This window comes from Danio aesculapii, chromosome 19 (genome assembly GCF_903798145.1).
Source record: "Danio aesculapii chromosome 19, fDanAes4.1, whole genome shotgun sequence".
In the NCBI taxonomy this organism is placed as follows: domain Eukaryota; kingdom Metazoa; phylum Chordata; class Actinopteri; order Cypriniformes; family Danionidae; genus Danio; species Danio aesculapii.
The window spans coordinates 24,533,309-24,557,755 of record NC_079453.1 but is presented as its reverse complement, the minus strand read 5'-3'; the positions used below and the strand labels follow the sequence as shown (position 1 = coordinate 24,557,755).

At 36.0% G+C, this 24,447-nt stretch overlaps 1 protein-coding gene across 1 annotated transcript; it reads right to left on the bottom strand.

Moving 5' to 3' along the window:
• Window positions 1–83: 83 nt before the first annotated feature.
• parp10 (poly(ADP-ribose) polymerase family member 10) lies at window positions 84–24,447 on the bottom strand. The gene is made up of 11 exons (XM_056480051.1): window positions 24,288–24,447; window positions 22,463–22,635; window positions 19,844–20,086; window positions 17,640–17,867; window positions 16,558–17,558; window positions 15,336–15,548; window positions 15,125–15,248; window positions 13,360–14,307; window positions 9,099–9,232; window positions 6,071–6,245; window positions 84–691 (listed from the first exon to the last, which is right to left on the bottom strand). The coding sequence occupies exons 2-11, from the start codon at window positions 22,632–22,634 to the stop codon at window positions 393–395; spliced, it is 3,537 nt and encodes a 1,178-aa protein (XP_056336026.1). The 5' UTR covers window position 22,635; window positions 24,288–24,447; the 3' UTR covers window positions 84–392.

The following is a 24,447-nucleotide window of genomic DNA, read 5'->3' as shown; positions in this document are numbered from 1 at the left end:
TTATTCTGATATTACTTTATATAAACACTGAAAGATATTTACTTCATTCCAGATTTGTCTTTGCTCTTTCACTTTATTATTTGACAGCCAAAAAAAATATTATTCTAAAAATAATGTGTATCTGACAGCATTAAGGCGAACAGTATCTTTTATGATTTCATACATTTGTAACAAAAATAGCATGATTAAAGAAGAACGGCGAAATATGAACATGTCACTTTCCAAACATAAGAATCAAATAATAAAATTAAATATAACATTTCAGACAAACGTTTGTTTAAAATAAGAATCCAGTAAATTAAGAGTAGCTCTAATCAGTTTAATAACTGTAGATGATTGCCAGTGATTTTGTAAATGCATGCCAGCATTAGCATCTGAAAGCATGTTATTGATTAACCGTAGATCTTCTTGCATGTAATAAGGTATTTCGGATAAGCCTGTGTGTCATTGAAGATGACGAATAAAGTCGGGGAGTTGATCTGATCCGTCACGCTGTGGTACCTGACCGGTACGGCTGAATTCTCCTTAAGCGGAGCTGCCTTCATCTCGTGTTTTCCTACAGTGAATTCTCCGGTGAGCACTTTGGCTACAAAAATAAACTTGTGCCCATCTGCATTGGGTGGAGAGTAAGTGTCTGACACAGACAGAGAGGCGTTGACTGCAAAATACACACCCTGACCATATACAGTGGCTGGAAGAGAGCAAAAAAAAAAAATAAAAAATCAACATTAATGTCATTCTGAAGCAGCAGTACAGGATACAGGAAATCAGAGTTAAATTCAATACCTTTAAGACATTTTTAAGACTCTTTACATAGATTTTAAGACCTCATCAGCACTTTAGGTGTCAATAACAATACCTTTTAAGACATTTTTAAGACTCTTTACATAAATTTTAAGACCTCATCACCACTTTAGGTTTCAACAAGTAACACTGACAACATTTGAACTTATATATAATATATTTATATATATATATATTTATATATATATATTTACTAAATACTGATTGTAAATAAGCACAAGTAGTCTTAGCTCCTTATCAATGCAATATAATTCAGAAGCGAAATGAAGAACAAAAGATTTTATTTATCTGACTACCTAAGGATCAGAAAAAAAGAGAACTACAAAACAAAAATTAGACCAGTAAAAAAACTATAGGTGGAGTTTTAGCAAACTCTCTGATCTTTAAATGAATTAATGAACCTTTAGACTCTATTTAATACAACAATACATTCATCTATAAAGACAATGATACTTAGGTGTTGCCAGTGGTGTAAAGTAACAAGTTACAAATACTCAAATTACTGTAATTGAGTAGTTTTTCTCAGAAATTGTAATTTACTAAGTAGTTTCAAACATGTGTACTTTTACTTTCTCTGACTACTTTTTTTTGTGCAGTATCTGTACTCTTACTCCACTACTTTCCTTCAACCTACAGTCACTACATTATTATTTCCTGTCTATGGGGATTAGAACAATCAGTCCTGTGATTTCTGTCCAATCAAATCGCACATAGAAGGTAAATCGCCTCATAATGAACTACCTCAAGACATCGACGATTTATAATTGCAGAAAACGGTTTGGAAGCTTTAAAAGTGTCTAAGAAGATGTCCATAAGAAGATGTTTAGATGCATGTCACTGATGAGAAGATGACAGATGTTTACTGTATGATGACCGAAATGGCCTTAAACACCCGGCAGGCACGAGACATCAACATAACGTCAGACTGAAGTTGTACCCCAATGTCATAGGGACATTGCATTTTGTTTGGAAATGAAAATTCAATTCATCCAACGTCAGGACATCAATATCCAACGGCCAACCTTAAAGAAAATTAAAAATCAACCAAATATCAATGTCTAATGATGTTACAGCTTGACGTTGTGTGGACGTTACCACTATGATGTCTATCAGATGTTGGATTTTGGTTGCCACACCTGATGAATAAATGTCCCTATTTGACGTTAATATTATGCTGGGTTAAGATGTTGGTTCCACGTTGGATTATGGTCAGTTTCTAACAAGCCAAAATCAACCAAATATCAACGTCAATTGATGTAATTATTGAACATCAAAATAACGTTGTCCTTTGACACTTGCTAGACATTTGACATAGAATTTTGGTGACCTGGCATCACAACCTAAATCCAACCTAACATTAATGTCTCATGACGTTGTGTGCCTGCTAGGTAGTAACTAAAAGCACTACAGAATGTCACGTTTACAGACAACCACAAACTACATGTAAATGCATCATCTTTTTACAGCATAAAACTCACTATTCACTACTCTTGAGTACTTTTGAAAGGGCTACTTTTTACTCATACTGATACTGTTACTCTACTTGCACTACATTTTTAGGCAAGTAATGGTACTTTTAATTAAGTATGATTTTTCAGTACTCTTTATACCACTGGGTGTTCCCTTGGTTACTGAAGTAAACACATCCAGCAGGATTTTATCTAGTTAATAAACTACAGCAACTACAAAATTCACAGTTAAATTCTGGCAAACTTTAGCATACAACTACACATCATAATCCAAAATGATACAGCATGTAAAGGTGCAGTAGGTGATTGTTTTCAGAAACATTTTTTGTTGTGCTGGTTGAAGGACTCTTCACATTCCAATAGTAATGATTAAAGTAAAAGATCTAAATGTATTTATATGTATTTTTACATTCTGGGTGAGGCATAAGACTAAAAAAATGTTCATCCGATTAAAATTTTCCAGGCCGACAATTTCCATAATTCTGATAAGTAGCCCTGTCTGTTAACAACTGCAGATTTGTACAACTGCGCACCTCAGTTCACGCCGATCTGCCATCATGTGCACACGAGACAGTCACCGCGGTAAAAACAAATGCTGAATCAAAGCTTTTTAAAATCCTGAATCAGTATTGTAGTTAATTTTGCACGCCGGTGGAAGGATGACACCATGGCTGTAGTATTTCTTTTAGACAGGTAATGTTCTGTTTTAAAACTCTTTTAGTCACGCAAAGCTGATGTAGATTTTGTTGTTATGAATGGACTATATGCAAAGAAGTGTTGTTCAGCCACTGAAATCTTCTGGTGAAAGACTGATGTGACTGTTTTCAGTTTCATAAGGGATCTTATACAGCATCGATAATGTCGATTTTTATTCATACATAAATAGTGCTATTCTGCCTAGTCTGCTGTACTGATGTGAAGTTGGTTTTATATTCACATTGATTCATTTCTGAACAATGACAACATGTGACGTGCTCCCTATATTGTTTACCATGCTACACTGAATAATTGCTTTGAAATAGCATGCAAGTATGGCTTAGTAATAAGTGTAATTCCTGCACGCCGTCGGCCCATCACTATGCTTACAGTAGTCGCTTTAGGACAAATCGTGTGAGAGAGTGAGAACAGTGATCCTCCCATGCATGAAATATTGCACATTTTTTGCACAGTTTTGTTTGCTACACAACTAAAAACGTGCTGGATATAATACGGTTTTTCATTCAGAATTGTAGCGTTATAAGGTACTGTAAAGTTTTTCAACTGGTGAATGACATGAACTAGTAGTGGATTGTCTACTGTCATCTTTAAGGTGTGCGTGCTCATGTTTCAGGAGGCGTGGCTTTGGACGGCAGGGGAGGGACTGTGTTTCAAAGATATTATGCTAATCGGTTAACATTTTGGCAGATAACCTACTGCACCTTTAATACCCTGTAAAATAGCATTTAATAATTCTTCATACTTTTTAAGGGGCTTAAATGTCTTGAAATTGATTTATCAACTATTAATATTTTTACGGTTTATTCCGCTGTGTTTTAGTATCAGTGAAAATCTAAAAAAAAATGTAGTTGAAGTAATTCATTTCATTTTTGCTACATTTTAGGAGTCATTTACACATTTTTAAAGGTCCCATGAAGTGCTTTGAAATATGCATTTTTATTTGATGTTTGTTGTAATCTCAACCGAAACACGAAAAGAGGGTGGGACATAGTGTAGCTCCTCCTCTTTTAAAAAAGTCAAATGTTTTGTTTCAACATTTGTTTCATTTGTTTTGTTTCAGTGCATCAAATTAAAAGCGTCTTGAAGGGGACAGGGCTTGTCAGATATTAGAGAGCATTTGATTGGTTATGATTTGATGAGAAACTGAAGTTTGAGGTGATGTAAAAAAAATCGTTGCTCCATATAGGTAAGCTTTACATGTGTATGCGGATTTTTTGTCACTGTTTTGGAGCATGCTAGATTATAGATATCTTAAAAACTAACAACATTGATACTAACATCTTTTAAAAAAAAAAGTTATTTTAATTTTATGAGACCGTTAACAAAAAATAAATAAAATAAAATATATATAAAAAATATATAAAAAAAATATATATTTTTTGAAAACCAAAAAAAAAAAATGTGTTTCAAACTGTAAGTTATTGATATAGATATGAAAAAGATATTGTCTCTGTGTGAACTACAAAAGCACACTTTAGGAAAAAATAGTGGACAGTGCTGAAAAACAGATCCATCAATAGACTGATTTATCATCTATTTACATGTTCTGACTTCAATTCTTTGTTACAGTTTGTGTTGTCATTTTTTATTAGTTGTTTTTATTCTTTGTTGGTAACACTTTAAAATAATGGTCCATTAGTTAATAGAACAAACAGTTAGTAATACATTTATTAGGGATGCTCCGATTGATCGGCCAGAGATCGGTAGTGGTCGATAATCACATTTTATGACTCGATCGGTACTTGCCATTCTGGCTGTTTAGAAGCAGAGTAAGATTTACAGTATAGCTGTGCATTTTAACTTCCCATGCATTAAATATGCGATCCAAATATTTTCTTCATTAAGACATGATGAATTATTCTTCCATTATTTGCAATGTTTTTAAATTGCATTGTTAGTCATTTTTCTTACCATTTGTTTTTAATCAATTTTTTTGCAGTAAAGCTGCTTCTGATTTCCACACTAAATGTTTATGAGATGTGTTTAAGGGATTATATGCAACATCCTTTATTTATTCTCTTATGTAAGGAGAGATCTCCGCTTAAGTGTCATATTTAGTCTGCTTTGTGCAATGGCAAAAATATATTAAGTTTGAAGAATCAAAATTGGTACTCTGTATCGGCTGATCACCATGATAAGGAATCAGTAGTTGGTAACGGCTGCGAAAATCCTGATCGGAGCATCCCTAACATTTATTACATCTTTGTTAACGTTACTTAAGTTAAATAACACTAGTTCATGTTCGTTCATGTTCAGAAGAGATGTTAACAAGCATTGAATTTTAATAATGCACTGGTAAATGTTGAACTATGATTAATATATGCTTAGGAGATTATTCATACTTAATGTTAGTAAATACATTAACTAATGGACCATTATTCTAAAGACTTGCCTAATTGTTTATATGATTTTCCATTAACATTTTAGTTATTTCAGCAGATTAAGTTTAACAAAATGAAAATGATAAATTTCCATAGCAACTATTTGAAATAAACTTGAATTTATAAACACATTTTAATGAATGCTTATTTAATTCAAGAAACAAAATTGGGTTTAGTTTTATAGTTTTAGTCCATTTTTATTTCCATATTTTCCATTTTAGTAATTTTGTTGTCATACATATATTAGTTAATTTTAGTATAACAAGACAAAAAGAAATCTTTTTGCAAAAGAAATATGAAACTTTTTAAAAATAAACTTATTACAGAATTACCAATATGAACTTTGTTACCAATTTTTAATGCTCAGTTACTTTTCGTCCACCCTGTATTTTATTTAACTTCAAGTAGCAAAAATGGTTTTAGGGTTTATGGATTTAATTGTAGTTAGCTGTTACAGCCCTGCTACACATGCACAATACTTAATACAAAATTATGTACAATACACTAAAATATTAATTTAGAATTTATATATAAATACAAAATTGAGGACATTTTTTATGGGCACATTTTGATAATATGGACACATTTGTAGACATGAAATTTAGTAATTTGGGTAGCTTTTGCTGTATTTTGGTTCTGGGTTGTTGCTATCTTAAATTCCTAACTGTATATTTTAGTAATGCAAACAGCTTTGAATACCATTTTTTCCACAGAAGCTCCTGTTGAAGCCATGAATGCAGATCTCCTTCACACTGGTTTCACTGGTGCCGTGGTAAAGTGTCCGCTCAAACTGGGGCTCTGAGGTGCTCTGCTCAATACTGGCCTTCTTTAGCTTGTACTGATCATGCAGGAGTTTGTTCATCAGCTTCTCCACCTAAAAACATTGAAGAACAGACTATAATGGACAGCTATTTCCCAAAGCAGAATGCAAACCTTTTGATTCCAAACATACTGTGATAGTAAATGTTTGAAACACAAGCTTTAGAAGTGTTTTAATCAAATCCCTCCATTAAAGGTCTTTTCATTCACCTAGAGCAGGGGTTCTCAACCTTTTTCACTTCGAGGCCCACCTCCTTTTCCAAAAATGTTTTGAGGGCCCAAACTGAATGTTTGGAGAAAATGCTTATTTTAAAGTTTTATTTTTTAGTAAAAATTTACTTTGCCTTCTACTATTATTCTCTTATTTTGTTTAAAATTTAGTTACCATTTTATAAAAAAAAAGCGGAACTGTTGCTTAGAATTAGACTGACTACTATTCATCTACTGATCTACTATTTACAGTATATCCATTAAAAATAAAAAAGAGATGTAAAATACTGTACCAACACATCGATCTGAAGGGTTTGCAGTTAAAGAGCCCATATTATACATGAAATAGGGTCATATTTAGGTTGTAAGGGTCTCCAACAACAGTCTAATATGCATGCAAGGTCAAAAAACACTTTCATGGTCTTATAATCTGCATTTATTTTTACCTAATTATTCCAGCGACTCTCATGTGAATCGTTCAGCGATTCATTTGTACCCAAACCCGTCCTCAGCGCGAAGCTAATTTGCGCTGATTGGACCGATGACAGCCTGTTGCGATTGGTCGACGACACTGACAGGCTTCAGGGCGAGACAGAGTGAAATGCCCAGCAGATAATCTACAATATAAAAGTAGTCACAGTGCATACACACTTCATAGTGGATTTTGGCTGCCAGTGGGTGAATGTAAATACAGACGATGGACTAGAAAATACTGACGACTAACTATTTTATCAAGCAAAAAGTCCAAGAACTGGCGAGGAGATCTCCTAGCAGTCTACTTGCTCTTTTCACACACACACACACACACACACACACACACACACACACACACACACACACACACACACACACACACACACACACACACACGCATACACACACACGCATACACACATAGGGCCGGCGCGTCCACAATAGAGACGGCGCGGCGGCGACACCTCCCTCACCCTCCGCGTCCCCAGTTACATCCGCGATTACAACCCCCCCTTCACCAAGCGTCGATTTCTACCGCGACACCCCCCCCCCTTCCTCCCTTCCTCCCACACATCACACACACACACACACATAGCTGACTATCCGTAAACAAAGCGGCATGCGTCGCGTTTTCAACGTGGCTTTACACGCGATATGAGAATATATAGAGTTAACCTCATACAGTACACGCGGTTACAAGTAACAAAACACAACTTAATACATAATTTGCAAGCTAGAGTAAATGAGGCAACAGTTTAAATCGCACGTACTTACACTGGTGAAATGGGGGAAGAAACTGATTCATGATCCACTGATCCTTGTTCTGACAGTCTTTACTGATCCTTCCTTTAACAAACCGATGAAGTCTTCTTTGTAAGCAGGTAGTTTCCAGAGGCTCTCGATCTGCTCAAGGCTGGGCTATATTGCTAAGGTTTCATCTTTGGGTGAACTGTCAATAATCTCCATCTGCAGAGCGTGACTTCATTCGACCGGTGTCTGTGTGTGTCTCTCTGTGTGTGTGTGTGTGTGTGTGTGTGTGTGACTTTTTTTCTGTTAGTGGGCGGGGCTGCAGGTTTCAAATCTCCCGGGTTTGCGCGTGCAACTACTTGTGTTTCGTAGCTGCGTCATCACGAAACACCTAATGACTCGTTATCAAGACGACTCGTTTGAAGCACTATGAGTCGACTCTTTTATAGATGAATCAATAGTTTTAAACACAGTACACTTACAGATTTAAGCCTTAGCTGGATATTTCACTTCACTTAGAGCTGTGTGACACACTACATGGAAGGGCATTTTCAAAAACCCATAATATGGACTCTTTAAATATTATTAGAGTTCGCTGACAGGAACAGTGAACAGCGTTAACTACTGAAACGCCACAGAGTCTCACTAGATCCTACTGTACAGGCGCGCGTCCGTTATAAAACATTCACAGGACAATAATTTGGACAACTATGCAGATATTTTAAGGTGTTCACAAAAGGAGAGCACGCATAGTTTGTGAATCAAAGGACTTGTGCGACTCTGATACAGTATGAGTCGCAGACGTGAGGCACGCGTGAACCGTTTATTATAACTCAAAACCATCGTTACCTTTACATTTGCTTGATGGTTTGATTTACACAACTGAGAATGTAGTTCTAGTTGACGTGCAGCGGATGGAAGTTTAAGCAACAGATTTGTCTGTATTTAACAGTGAGGCTGTTTTTGCACCAAGTCTGAATTAGCCTGTTCAATACGGAAAACGTATTGCTTCGACCATTTTAATATGACATATTTAATAATGAAATCAAATAATTATAGTATAATATTTAAGTTCATTTTAAGCCATCTCGCGGCTCACCTGCAGGATCGATGAGGCTCACCGGTTGAGAATCCCTGACCTAGAGCTCTGGCAATTTAAACAGAACTGCCAAGCCCACTTAATACATAAAACTTAAAAAATAAAATAAATCAAAAAAATAAATCACTGGTCGTGTTTTTTTTTTTTTTTTTTTTGTGGTGTGGGTGTTAGCCATTGGATTAAATGGCTTAGTTCATATGGATGTATTTTTACAAATGTGTTGAAGCATCATTTTAGGTAAACAGACTTTCAATGGTGGGACAGAAATCTTTTAGATCTGATGATAAGATATCTACATTTGCATTCAGAAGATGAACAAATTACATATGTGGAAACGACATGCGAGTAAAAAAGGGTAACAAAAATTTCATTTGATACCTTGATGATTCTGATTTTGTTGTGGTTGTCTTGAAGAGTGTCATAAAATTCTTTGACCACATCCTGAAATTCATCAGAATTTACATCCACTGTAGACACTTCTGGCATGTTGGACAGCAGACTGTAATCTTCATCTAAAAAAAATAAATAAATAAAAAATAAATAAATAACAATATAAGCTAGGGGATCCTGAACTACAAAATCATTGTACTGGTTTTATTGCACTTTTATTTTTATGACATTTTGTAAATTTAGTTCCATGAGTTTATGAAAACCTTATTTGTGATTAGTAATATGCATTGCTAAGAACTTGATTCAGACAAATTAATGTTTTGAGCCAAATGTTCTATTTCATCAAACTGTACATCAATGACAAGTTTATTCATTCATTTTTCAAATGTATAAATATTTTCAATGTATAAATCTCAATTTCAAAAACAGTTGACCCATATAGCCGGTTTTGTTTTATTTTGTTGTCCTCGATCACATTTAAGCCATTTTTTATTAGGCCTATCAATGTAACATTAATTTAGTTTGATTACTCGGCAATGCAAATTTCACTCATGTTTAAGTTGGTCACTTACATTCACTTCGGTGACCAACAGAAAGCTGTCTGTCTGGTGTGAAAGTGAGCTCTTTGTGAGTTTTTACACCGATAATGTAATGTTTTTGACCACAAAATTGCACTGAATTGCTGCTAATGTGATTGCAACTAAACATTTAATGCTTCTATATTCATCACACCAAAAAAAAATCAGAGAAAAACAAAAAAGTAGCACTATTAATTAAAAATCCTGAAAGAGAGTATGAGGGCATATATGGCATTATATGGGAATTTATATAATAATCAAAAAAACAATAACTAGAAAACATTGCTTTATATTTACTAATGCAGTATATATATTTTTACATTTTATAATAAACTTATTATATTAAAAACAAAAACAATCTCATTTATGGGTGACACGGTGGCTCAGTGGTTAGCACTGTGGCCTCACAGCAAGAAAGTCGCTGGTTCGAGTCCCGGCTGGGTCAGTTGGCATTTCTGTGTGGAGTTTGCATGTTCTCCCTGCGTTCGCGTGGGTTTCCTCCGGGTGCTCTGGTTTCCCCTACAGTCCAAATACATGCGGTACAGGTGAATTGGGAAGGCTAAATTGTCCGTAGTGTATGTGTGTGAATGAGTGTGTATGGCTGTTTCCCAGAGATGGGTTGCGGCTGGAAGGGCATCTGCTGCGTAAAACATATGCTGGATAAGTTGGCGGTTCATTCCGCTGTGGCGACCTCGTATTAATAAAGGGACTAAGCCGAAAAGAAAATGAATGATTGAATGAATGAATGACAAAGAGCATGACTCAACTGATTAATAGGCTTTTTATCAACTGATTATGCAATAAATGGACATGACCTTCATTGGCATGATTATTTTTTGGTGACGACTTCATGTTTACGAAAAAATATATGTCAACAACATTTTAGCTGATTGTGCAGCCTCTGTCAGCTCCTTTAAAAACAAAGCTTTCTGATTACATGCACTTTGTTGTGATACAGAAGTATGACACTTATTCTATCTATTTATGCAATTAATTGTAATTAATTTGGCTAATAACAATAATACCATTAGCATTATTTTGATAATATTAATCATCAGTCAAGAGCCAAAACATTATTTATTAGATAATGTAAATGCTTCTCACCAAACACTGATTCATGCAATTACTTGTCATTAATTTGGCAAGCAACTTTTTTTAATCATCTGGCAGCCCTATTATATACTCATTGACATTCTTTATCTGTATTAAAGGCTATATGTTACATACTGATATATTGAAATAAACTGTATACTGTCCAAACTTCAGCTTAAAGTAAAATCTGAAAAAATGTTTTGTATGTCACTGTCACGATCAGCAGCGATCTAACCCTTACAGATCACCGGAGAACATTAATTATCTTCAGAACTAAAAGTCTGAGACTGATAGGAACTACAACTACTATCATGTACCTCACACACACCAGTTCCGGTTCACCCATGATTGCATACACACAGCTAATACGCAAGGACTAATGACCAGGACTATTTATACTAGGGCTGCACAATATATCATTTCAGCATCGATACCGCAATGTGCGAGTCTGCAATAGTCACATCACAGACATCTGCAATGTAGTTGGGATTATAGTTGACCAGACATTACAGTTACAACAGGAGTAATTTCAAATTTTAACATTTGAGTGAGAGTTTATTATTTGCATGCGTTTTTAGAGCCTGATTGTAAAAATTAATAAATGACAACAATAAATGAAATGTTTGTAGCTTAAAGATTAATTGAACATTATATAACCACTCAATTAAAATGATACAGTGTTAATATTATTATTATTATTTGACTCACCAGAAAATAATAAATAATTGTTTATTTGCATCTTTTGTCTGTTGTACTTAACTATGCTTGTCATTTTTTTAACGAAGCTTTATGCAGATACGCTCCCCTACAGAATCATCCAAACTGATCTAAAACTATGAATTCTTTAGAAGCTATTCAAGTCATCTGGTGAAATCGCATTTATATCGCATTGAATGAAAAAATTGCAATGTCAGTTTTTTCCAATATTGTGCAGCCCTAATTTATACACCTCACTTTAACACACACATTGCTGAGTCTTGCTTGTTATACCCTGTAACATTACAAAGCATTTCCTTGTTTAGTCTCTCCGTGTTTGACCCTTGACTTGTTCTCGTTTACATCAATCATTTGCCTGTGACCTGACTATGCTTCTGGATTTCCCTGGATGCACCCGTTTGCTCCTGTTTTAACCATTGCCTGTCTGGCGACTCTGAATAAAGCTGCACGTGGATCCTCACTCCGTTGTCACCCAACTTGGTTACAGCAGGTGTGTCCAAACTTGGTCCTGGAGGGCTGGTGTCCTGCATATTTTAGTTCCAACCCCAATTAAATACACCTGAACCAGCTAATCAAGCTCTTTCTAGGTATACTAGAAACTTCCAGGCAGGTGTGTTGAAGGACATTTGAGCTAAACTATGCAGGACACTGGCCCTCCAGGACGAGTCTGGGCCCCCCTGGCTTATAGTCAGGTCCAGAAAATAATAATAACAATGCACAACTATTTTGCTTATAAGTTAGAAGTCAAATCAGTCATAAACTGTTTTTGTATCTGTATTTTTGTGTGTGTGTGTGTGTGTGTGTGTGTGTGTGTGTGTGTGTGTGTGTGTGTGTGTGTGTGTGTGTGTGTGTGTAAAGTATTTTGAAAGTTAAGCTTTAAAGTTTTTAAACTCAATTAACATGTTAGCATGATACTAATATGATTAGCATGTAAGGGAAAGGGGTAAACTGCACACTTTAGAGGCTAGATTGCAACTCAAAATGTCACCACAGACTTAACAATAGCACAAAATGGCTGACATTGCATCTGTTGATTAATGCAACTCAAAATGTCTCCAGAGACTTATAATTGGCACAAAATGGCTGACGTAGAAAAATCTTCATAGACTTAACATTGGCACAAATTGTCTGACATCAGATATTTGGATGGGAGTGACGTAGAAGCTTGGGGTGGACTCATTTTCCTATCAAGTTGTTATTAAGTTGTGATATAACAAATTTGTACACACTCACTAGCAACCACTTATACCACCCCACCAACCATAAAACAACATCAATAAGCCATTTCTCAGCACATGAACTCTATAGAACAGGGGTCACCAATCTCTGTCCAGGAGGGCCGGTGTCCCTGCAGGGTTTAGCTCCAACTTGCCTCAACACACCTGCCTGGGTGTTTCAAGTATACCCAGTAAGACCTTGATTAGCTTGTTCATGTGTGTTTGATTAGGGTTGGAGCTAAAATCTGTAGGACACCGGCCCTCCAGGAACAAGTTTGGTGATCCCTGCTATAGAAAGACAGGGGTTGAGTTATTTTGATTCAGGCTGTTAAAATGCCTTTTGTTTTTACCTATTAAACTGCATTGGCACAGCCTAGCAACCACTTTAAATACCCAAGCAACTACATCAACACATATTTGTCCATTTCTTAGCACTCCATCGCTTTTAGGCAGTATGGTAATGCATTTTACCCCATCAATTTGCCACGGCAAATCCCACACACTTTTACTTTAGGAAATGTAAAATTGTAGTTATTATTATTATGAACAGAATAAACTATTAATTTACTAAATTGGACTTCACACTTCCACAGATAATATTCTCCCTTTTTAATGGATTTTTAAATCATTCAGCTTAATTCATACCTGCACCATCCGTGTACAAGTCCTCTGTGCTCATCATTTTCCGTTTAATAAGCACCGATTTCCCAGATGCCAAACTGTGCTCTTCCATCTTCTCTAAGTCAATGCTGTATGGCTGATTGTTGAATAAAATATCAACCTTCTTCTGCTTCAGCTTCCAAGCGTTCTCAATGAATACTGTGGCCTCGGGCGGGTAAGGTGTGCCCTTAGAAGAGCCCTGCTCATACCACACCCACTGAACAGACTTAGCAATCCCATCATCACTCATCATGTGCTCTGTTCGTCTCAGGACGTCCTTCAGATCAGGAACGGCCTCAGAGACATACTCCTTAAAGCCAGAGAGGATGGCGGTGGTGCCCTGGATGTTGATTTCCACGGCATGCTTCCTTTTAATGAGATCTATGCATCTCTTCTGAAACGAGGAAAGTTTCCGGAGGATTTTGTTCTCGATTTTCTCCTCACACTGTCTCAGTCCCACCTTCTTGCCCAATGCAATATCCACCCTTACAAGATCATGGTTGTAGTTCGCATATACAAAGATCTCGGTGGTGTTGGATAATCTGATGGCTTCCTCCATTGACATTTCAAATGCCTTCTCCAGCTGTTTGTTCTCCTCGCTTGGTACGGAGTCCCTCTTGGAAAGTTCTAGAGCTTTTTGGATGTCATCATTGTCCTTTCTTTGGTTAATCTCCATTGATAACTGAATCGCCAACAAGAGGCTCGCGTCTTCGTCAAGGTTGCAGACATTCATGGATGCCGAGGAGCTCTGGAGGTCAAGCGTCTGCAGTGGATGGGGTTGATCGTCTGAGTCAGAGTTCACTTCGACAATTTCTTCACTCGGGTCGGAATAGATATCTTGAGTATCAGTGTTTGTGGATGCTGAACTTGAAGGAGTGGGGTTGAAATCACTGCCAATCACTGCCAGAATCTTCTTAGCTTCTTCAATACGAGCTGAGTGACAGAAAACATACCAGCAAACATTGGAATCAACATAGTTGCCAGTACTTTAAAAAAACAAACAACAAAAAACAAATGACTAAATATTGCATTTTATTTCATGAAGAGGAAACTGTAATCTTCCAAGTTAAAAAACTAAAGGAACACTCAATGTTTTTGAAAATAGGCCCCTTTTACAACTCCGCTAGAATAAAACAATTGAGTTTTACCAGTTTTGAATCCATTCAGCCGATCTCTAGGTCTGGCAGGAGCACTTTTAGCTTAGCTTAGCATAGATCATTGAATCAGATTGGACCATTTGCATCTCACATTTAAAAATCATCAAAAATAGTGAAAATAGTGCCCAGCTAGGATTGGGAGCATAGGTCCTATTTTATTGACTGAAAATAGCAACTTTAGTACACAATGTAACAACAGAAGAGTCAAACGTTATATAGGAATATTATTATTTAAACTCTTTGGTCATTTTTGAGCGAGATGCTAATGGTCTAATCTGATTCAATGAATTATGCCAAGCTAAAAGTGCTCCCGCCAAACCCTGAGATTGTCATAATCGATTCTAAAATGGTAAAACTCAAGTGTTTAAAGGTCCAGTGAAATTAAAATATGTTTCTAGACGTTAGTATCAGTATGTTAGGTTTAAGGTTATATAAGCTAGTGTGCTACAAAACAGTGGCATAATCTGCATTTAGAAGATATAAACCTAATACTGTATAAACATTCAAAGCTTCCAGTTTGTAACTTCCAACTAAATGTATCAACAATTTTTTTTTCATGTGACTTCATACTTCAGTAATACTTTTATAATGACCTGATGCATGCGTAATTGTAGCGCCATTCGGTACTCCAGCAGTGAATTCATGAATGGAATTTGCGGAGGAACTCTTCTGGAAGTTCTGACAGGGTGTCATTTTCCATGCCAGCTCCAAAATATCCTGTGGAAAACACAACCGCAATTAACTGTAAAGGATCACTGATTATTTGAGTTACATCAAGATAAAGATCAAGGCTGGATACATTACTTTATCTTCTAGAGGTTCCCAGTAAACTTTGGTCATGTCTATATAGACCTCAAACTTGGCTGTCATCTCTGCCAGTATGCTGGTACCTTCATCGTCTAGCAAAAAGCGGGAAATGCCAGGCTGTTTGACTACAATGTTCTTTGTAAATACTGAGCCGATGATAGCACTTAGTAATTCTGCCGCCGACTGGCAAACACTTGCATCTCCTTGAATCTGCCGATGAAATTAATTACAAGAGATTAGAAACCATATGAAAGTGTAAGCGGTTACAGAAAACATTTAAAGACAATCTTAATACTAGCCATGGGACAATAACTGTTTTCAAAGTATACCACGGTTTGGTAAAGTCAAGGTTTTAAAACTGACAAAATTGTCTGCTATACTGTATATGTACAGTAAGATATTATTTTTATGTTTTTTGTTTGTTTTTAGGACAACAGTATCTCCAGCAGAAAAGATGTCCAAAATGCTGTTTTAAATTGTAAAGAAAACAGTGTTTTTGAAACAAATGAAGACAGCAGAAGTCAATGATTCATTTATTTACCTTCGGCTTAGTCCCTTTATTCATCAGTGGTCGCCACAGCGGAATGAACCGACAACTTATCCAGCATATGTTTTACACAGCGGATGCCCTTCCAGCTGCAACCCAGTACTGGGAAACATCCATACACACTCATTCACACACATACACTACAGCCAATTTAGTTTATTTAATTCACCTATACCGCATGTCTTTGGACTTGTGGGGGAAACCGGAGCACCCGGAGGAAACCCACGCCAACATGGGAAGAACATGCAAACTCCACACAGAAATGCCAACTGACCCAGCCGGGACTCGAACCAGCGATTATCTTGCTGTAAGGCGACAGTACTAACCACTGAGCCACCGTGTCACCCATAAATGAGATTGTTTTTGTTTTTAATATAATAAGTTCATTATAAATTGTAAAAAAATATATACTGCATTAGTAAATATAAAGCAATGTTTTCTAGTTATTGTTTTTTTAGTTATTATATAAATTCCCATATAGCGTAATACAGTTTGGTATATTTACTTTCGGGTTTCGGCCCACCACTCTCAAGCAAGTTTGGTTTTTGGCCCTTTATAAGAAAAAGGTTGCGCACCCCGGTTTTAGCCTAACCCTAACAATAACCCAGATCCTAACAGTTAAACAAAATCTTAATTATATAACAGCAAATGAAAGTAAAATCAGTAACTAACACTCAATCCATCTCCGCTCTCCAGCGGGAGTAAGATGACCTCTCCCATATCTGCTAGTAGATCCTGATGATGAAGTTGCAGGAATTTAAGCATTCCTGGCTGCATAGACAAGACCGTCTCCTTCTGGTGTGGTGTGCTAAGAAACTCAACAATCTTCCCCTTGTTATCCTTCTCCATTCCTGCTAAGGTGACTACATTTATCATTCCAGCATCATCAGATACTTTAACGCTACAAAAGTCCAGAGACGTCAGAAAGTCAGACCACTCCTCTGAGAAGACCGCGCTCTTGTATTCATTGGCCACTGGCACAGTAAACTCCGATATCCCGGACTCTATCAGATCATGGGTCTGTCTGGCTGTGTTACGGGATGAAGATGTTACAGTGACCAAACAATCAGACACACTGTAGATTGAAGGAAAATCTTTCAGAGATGAATCTAGTCTCTTTTTAACATCCTCCCTTCCAAGAAAATCCGCTTTAAGTTTGTCATATGTCAGATGATCCTGCACAACACCAGTCAGGAACTCTAGAACTTTGTTTTTAAGTCTTTCAACCTCAATTTGATCAGGGCCTTTGATTTGAACGCCATCTTTTGCTAGGCTGACATCAAACTGAGGATGAGCCTTCGTGAGATCCTCAGTCAGTTTACTCAATCGGAGTAGGTGATGTTTAATGGCATCAGGCACAGATACGAAGCTGATACATTCTTTCTGGATTAATGGCTCAGCAGCAGTTGCAGGAGTTAATTTTGGTATAACTGGGATGCTGTTTGTCTGTGCATTAGCTTGTCCTAAGCTAGTGCTCTCCATTTGGTGAGAGACAGTAGGACTTTGAGATGAAACTGGCTCAGTTTGGTTCATCCCATCCATCAGTGTACTCTGTCCATCTTGAGCACCAGCGGACGCCTGATCCACTACAGCATGCAGAAAGTCAAAGTATGGCTCGACAACTAAATCCCTATCTTCCAAATTATGAGATTTTTGGAGAACACGATCCACAGCTGTGAACGAAAATATCAAATGAGATTCAGAAATGAAATAACTTCTAATGTCTGAAGAATAACATTTACATTTCAGCTTACTTTTCACATCCTTGAAAGAAACTTTAGCTCGTCCGTCAGACAGCATGCTGACTGCAACAACATCAGCCCCTCCAGAGCGTGCACTGCCAAAGTAGAGCTCCAGCACATCTTCTGTTTGAGTAGACAGATTGGAAACCAAAATGGAGTCTGTAGCCACAACCTGCTCCAGAGAGACATTTGCTCCATGTAGACCCTTCTTGGAAACGTCGTCACTTAGAGTCTGAAAATCTATGAAACAACACTGATAATGATGAAGTAAATAATAACACAAGTGTATCACAGGCAGTGATAAAGCAACCAATTACAAATACTCAAATCACTTTAACTGAGTAAGAATTTTCTCAGGAATTGTAATTTACTAAGTAGTTTAAAAAAAATTATTTTTACTTTCCCTTGAGTACATTTTTAGTGCTGTATCAGTACTTTTCAGTGTATCTGCACTACTTTAGTGCTGTACTGGTGTTTCTTTCCTCAAACATACAGTCACTATTTTATTTTTTTCTGTCTATGGGGATTGGCTGAGTAAAAAATCCGTCCTGTGATTCCTGTCCAATCAGATCGCACATAGAAAGTAAATCCCATCACACTGAACTACCTCAGGACATGGGCGCTTTCTAAATGCATGAAGCATTAAAAGAGTCCAAGAAGATTCAAAATCTTTACACGCAATGATCAAAGGACTGTATAGACTGTATGTCACTGATAAGATGACGGATGTTTACTCTATGATGACTGAAATTGCCAAATGGCCTTAAATAATCACTAAATGCACTACAGAATCTTGCGTTTTCACACACACATACACACAAATTGCATCGAAATGCATCAGCCGTTCACAGCGTGTACTCACTACTCTTGAATACTTTTAAAAAGGCTACTTTTTACTCATATATTGAGTAATATTTACAACAGATTTATGGTACACTTTACACCACTGATCACAGGTCAGTGTATGTAGTACTGTCATACAATTATGGGTGAAGTTATTTTAAATACTTGAGTAAATACATGTTGAGTGTGATTGCACTTAAAAATTAAAAGTATGCTGTTCAAGCTTTTCTCAGAGCTATTAAACATCATAACTCTAATCTTTAGAGCCATGTGATCCTCCATCATTCTTTCTGATATGCAGATTTGCTGCTAAAGAAACCTTTCTTAATATTGATGCTGTAAACAGTTGTGAAGCATACTATTTCTGTGGTTAATATGATCGTTGGGTTAATAAAAATGGAAAAAGAACAGAAAATATATTAAATGAATTAATATTAACTGAAAATATAAATGAATTTTATAAAAATAACCAATATAAAAATATAATATAATATAATAAAAACACATTTTATAACATTATAAATGCTGTTAGTGCCACTTAACAATATAATAAAACACAGAAATATTAAACTAAGGGCTTACTCACTCTAGGCTAGACGAACCATGACCGGGCATGTTTCCCGGTTTGTTTGAAAAGTGTGAGTGCTCCGAATCGGCCCAGGCCCGGTATAATTGGCCTGCCCTGGCCCGGTTGGAAGCGGTGTGCCAGAGCTCGATTTGGTTGGTACGCTTGTAGTGCAAAGCACGCCTGAGTACCAAACTGTAGACATGACGTCACTTTTAATGGACTATTGCATATGAATTTATCAAGCATTCTTACTTTTCAATGAAAAACAAACTTCCGTAGTTTATTAAAAATGCAACCCCCTCGCTGCACGTCACCTAAACCTTCAGCAAACCTCCTAATACGTGCAGAACAAGGACTGATAATTTATGAGAGTCAAAAGTTGTGGATCTGTTTGGAAAAATATTTGACTGCATGTCACTGCATCCCAAATGACTCAAAATAATACAAAACGATATAACTCAAGCAATCTTCACTGTGCTGAGCAAGAGCGCATCTCTTCTGTTCAACTGAAGTCACATCATCAATGACTTAAGCGTGCTAAAACTAAGTTAAAATATAATTTTTGTTTGTCATTTTTAGTCATCATATGAATTAATTTAAGCACAGCTTTTAGATAAACTCAAGCAGAGAATTGTCACATTAAATGACTAGTACAGTATCAGTATATCTACAGTATTATGCTATCTTTTAAAATTGAATTGCTCATGTTATAAGTTTATTTCATATAAACAGAGCCCGTAAAGTAAAAAAAAAAGTTGTCTTTGTGTAAATGTGTGCACTGCTGATGCACCATTCAGCTACTAACCTTTAGATGGACGTTTTTTTAGGTGTATCAGAACCAGGTCTTTGTTCGGCGATGGATACAAGGTGAATTCTGTTTCTAAATCTAGTCTGGTAATGTTTTCCACATAGAGTTCTACATAGTCCATGGGAGTGTCTGGATTGAGGCCTCTTAGCAACAGTTTTCCAGGGTCCTTAGGTGGTTTCCTCCGCAGTGTCAATGTGGTATTGTGGAGACTGTGGGTCTTGCAGCTAACACTCACAGCAGCTGGTGTAAGAGAAACAAGTGTTTTGTTCAGGTTTGACTGCAGTATGGCTGCACAATACACTGCTTGTTCAAACTACTTATTTAAAATGAGCTGAAACAACACAATTCTTAAGCTTTGTTTGGGACAACTTAAAATTTGTTAAAACTAATAAGTTAACTTAATTCCTTTATGTTGTTCCAACACAAATCGATTGTGTGGAACCCAGCATTTATTACAATGCATTTAGCTTCAGCATTGATATATACATATATTCACATCACAGGACACAAGCAAAGCTTAACCCTAACAGAGTGAAACATTTTTTAAGGTCTTGTAAGATTTCAAATAAATTTAAACCAGTTGGGCACATGAAATTATGGAATTTGAAGCTTTAACAAAGATTAATGTGTATTTAATTAATACTACAATGAAGACTATGGTAGTCAACATTGAAAGTGGATCAAAAAAAGCTTGTCAAAATTGTCCTATGATGAGAATGGTTGTTGTTAAATAGGTTTAGGACAGAAAGGTTTTGAGCCACTTCAAATGCTGACTACTGTATTTATTTCATTTATTTTGACGAGGACATCACAAATACACTGGACATTTAAATGCATTCGTTCAAGTGTTTAAGCAGACTTGGCAATTTTCAACACATGTCCACAAGAGGTTTGACATAAAATCAAAATAAAATAGTTACATATACACAACATAAAATTGCTATAAGGTAAAAGCAAAGGCTGCGTGGTCAAAAAAAACTAATAGTAAACTATTTGTGCAAACCGCTGTTTTGTTTTAACCACTTTTTAAGAACACTACTAAAAACATTTATATTACTTTCTAATGTTAGGCTAACAGGTAAATCATTCAGAAAAAAACAGATTGACCAAAAGAGGTCTTACACTTTGGTACTAGACAGTCACCATTAGCAGTTGCTTGTGACTCTGTGAGAGGTTTGAAGCCTACTGATTAGTTCAGAAATCAGCATTGGAACAGGATTATTTAAACATTTAGAAAACAATTTCAGAAAATTAAATGTAATAAAACTATCAAAACTAAAAAGATTATGTTTACATAAAACCTCACAATGATGTCATCATCTAGGCTTTAAATCCATACTGTATTCAGTGTTATTTTACATTTGACTATTTAATTTTCTCAATACTGTTAGACTCCCCAGAAATCTATAAATAAGGTTTATTTCATGTGCCTCTTTGAACTATTGTAATGATTTATGCTTGTATATTGTTTATTATATTTTATCCAGATGCACACACTATCAGTGTAAAATTGTGAATTCTTCCCAAATAGAGTTATTTAAATCAATTTGTAAAAAAATATTCTCAGTATATATGGGAGAAAAACTACATCAGAGATGCCCAAACTAGGACCCACGAGCCAAAGTTGGCCCACAGTAACCTTTGATTTGGCCCACCATCCCATCTTAGAAGAGAGGGAGGATGATGGGGACTGTTTAGAGATTGTTGGTTTTATTGCTAAAAGCTAATTGAAATTTAATGTTTCAATTAAATATTGTAAATTAATTAGATTTAGTTTAGATGCACATACATCATCGATAGAGGACAATGTAGAGACTTTGGTGAGCAAATCAAGACAAAGGCAGATTCTGCTTGACTAGTGGATCCAGCATTGAACTCCACTGTTATGTTTTTATTGCAATAAGTTATGATTTTAAAAGTTAAACTGGATTAGTTAAAACGATTAGTAATGTTGTTTATTTATTTTTAAATATTATAAAATAAATGAGAAAATTACCTAGGCAACTTTACTGTGATCTAGTTTGGTAGATTTACCTTCGGCTCACGGCTCATAATATTTGGTTTTCCGCCCTTTAAACGAAAATGTTTGGGCACCCCTGAACTACATACATCTCAGTATATATGAAAGAAAAAGTAAATATCCACTTTTTTTCCAATATCATGCAGTAGGGCTGAATGACATCGGAAAGATTTGACACTGCAATATTTTGTTTTGCTGCGATATATAATGCTATATGAATATAATTTCACTAGATGACTTGAATAGCTCTATTTGAAAAGATTTCCCTAATTTAGATCAACTAGGGTAATCTTTTTCTATGCCTTACATCTGCAGAAAATTTAATAAATTAAGCATATATAAATATGACAGAGGACAAATAAAGGTTAAATAAACAGTATTTAAATATAAAAATTAAACAATCCACAGTAAAATAACGTAGTCATCATTGTATAAATAATTGCCTATTGTAAATAATCTAATCCTGCGATGTGACTATTGTGTATACACACATTGCGATGTCGATTATCAAATGATATATAGTTCAGCCCTATCATGCGCCTGCAATATTGTAATTAAAAGTCAACATCTAAAACAGTATGATCATGTTGTCTTACTTTCTGTATCTTCAAAAACCACCAACGCTTGGTTTCCACGTCTCTCCAAAGAGACCACTCTCCCTCCCCCAGAGCGGCGCTTGTTCTCAAAGTAGAGAATGAGAAAATCATCATCCAAATCATCGGGAATATCCAAAATTTCTAAACTCCGCTCCTCCAGGCTGTCCGCCATCCTGATGAAACAGGAAACACTCGTGAAGTATGAAGTTACGCAGGTTCAGAACACCTGACATTCCTGCCACAGTTACCATCAAAACTCATGTGAGGTTATTACAATATCAAAAACAAATCACTTGGTCAAATATTAGATTTGGTTTTGGAGTTTTGGTGTTTGTTGTTTTTTAAAAGTGACAGGGGCAAGTTTTTTTCATGAGAATCACAAAGCTTTGCATGATAAACAGCCGAATCAGGTCATATCTGTATGCTATTGCAGTCTACAATCACGAGATGTTATTTAGTAGTGATTTCATTTTTATTTTAATTAAAATACTTTCATAATATCTCATAGGGTGACACGGTGGCACAGTGGGTAGCACTGTCGCCTCACAGCAAGAAGGTCGCTGGCTCAGTTGGGGTTTCTGTGTGGAGTTTGCATGTTCTCCCCCTGTTCGTGTAGGTTTCCTCCAGGTCCTCCGGTTTCCCCCACAATCCAAAGACATGCGCTGTGAGTGTCTTGAATAAACTAAATTGGTCGTAGTGTATGAGTGAATGTGAATGTGCATGGGTGTTTCCCAATACTGGGTTGCAACTAGAAGGGCATCTGCTGTGTAAAACACATGATGGAATAGTTGGCCATTCATTCTGCTGTGGTGATCCCTAATTAATAAAGGGAATGAACACTTTCAAAACAAAACTCTCTTGACATAATCTGGCCTCGATCACAAGACTTTGAAAAGCATGTGTGCTTGCAGCCATGCAGATGCATAAAGATTCTGTGTTTTTTAATGAAAGCGAGTCAATTAGTCAAAGGGGAATCACTTTAGTTTCATTTTATCAATATAAAACGTCCAAATTTATAGTTTGAGACCTCTAAAAATGTGAGAATGTAGGAAAGCGCTGCTAATAGGAAGACTTATATGTTGTTTACCAAGCGTAACTGTAATGTTCCTGATGGAACCTTCTTGATTACAATACAATCTGTCTTAACATTTAACATGAAAACAAAACATCAATATCGTTCTCAAAAGTCGTTTGGGGAAGTTTTTGGGGAGCTTCTGAATATTGCTGCCCTCAATAGTTACAATGCATACACCTGTTGATGACTATGGAATATTTAGGAATGACCCTATTTAAAATACTGTATTATTACATTTCACAAACATTTTATTTACTTGTGCTTATATTTGCCTTAGTTATTAATGGCCAATGTGTGTCTTGTGTATGTGATTTGCCTTTAAAGGTAAAGCACATCAATCTCTTGCTCTAAAAATGAACATTAGTTAAAAAAAATCATAATAAGATTTAAGGAATTAACAGTATTTCAGTATTGTTAAAATAGTAACAAAGCATTTCAGTATCTATCTCAAAAAGACAGACAGCTATCAATAATTAGTAATTTAATGAATATAAATAAATGGAAATTGGCTTAATGAGCCTGTTCTAACACATCCCTTCGTTATAACCTCATTATTACAAATGGAAATGTTGTGTCATGTATTAAACACATTGCCGAGAAACAGAAACTGAAAGGGTGAGGCGGGATTATGACTGCCAGTAACTAAAAACACATTACGAACATAAATACTAACAATGTACAATATTTCTGGTTACACGTATAAAACAAATGATATTATGTAACACTGACAGTGAAGTTTTGGAAACTCACCCGAGACCTGAACGTTCACTGGCAGTTTTTGCAGCTGCGACTCACTAACGTTACTTCCTGCTTTGAGACCGTCAACAACACCGACAAATCAAGTGACAATGTGGGAAATACATTTTACTCATAAAAAAAATCTTAATTAATAATAACAACACATTTCTGT

Excerpts from the sequence above, each read along its gene's own strand:
- parp10 (XM_056480051.1), bottom strand. The coding sequence starts at position 22,634 with ATGGCGGACAGCCTGGAGGAGCGGAGTTTAGAAATTTTGGATATTCCC. Across the intron at positions 20,087-22,462 it reads GGTTTTTGAAGATACAGAAA|CTGCTGTGAGTGTTAGCTGC; the intron begins GTAAGACAACAT and ends CTCTTACACCAG. Across the intron at positions 15,549-16,557 it reads AGAGCGGAGATGGATTGAGT|ATTCAAGGAGATGCAAGTGT; the intron begins GTTAGTTACTGA and ends TTTCATCGGCAG.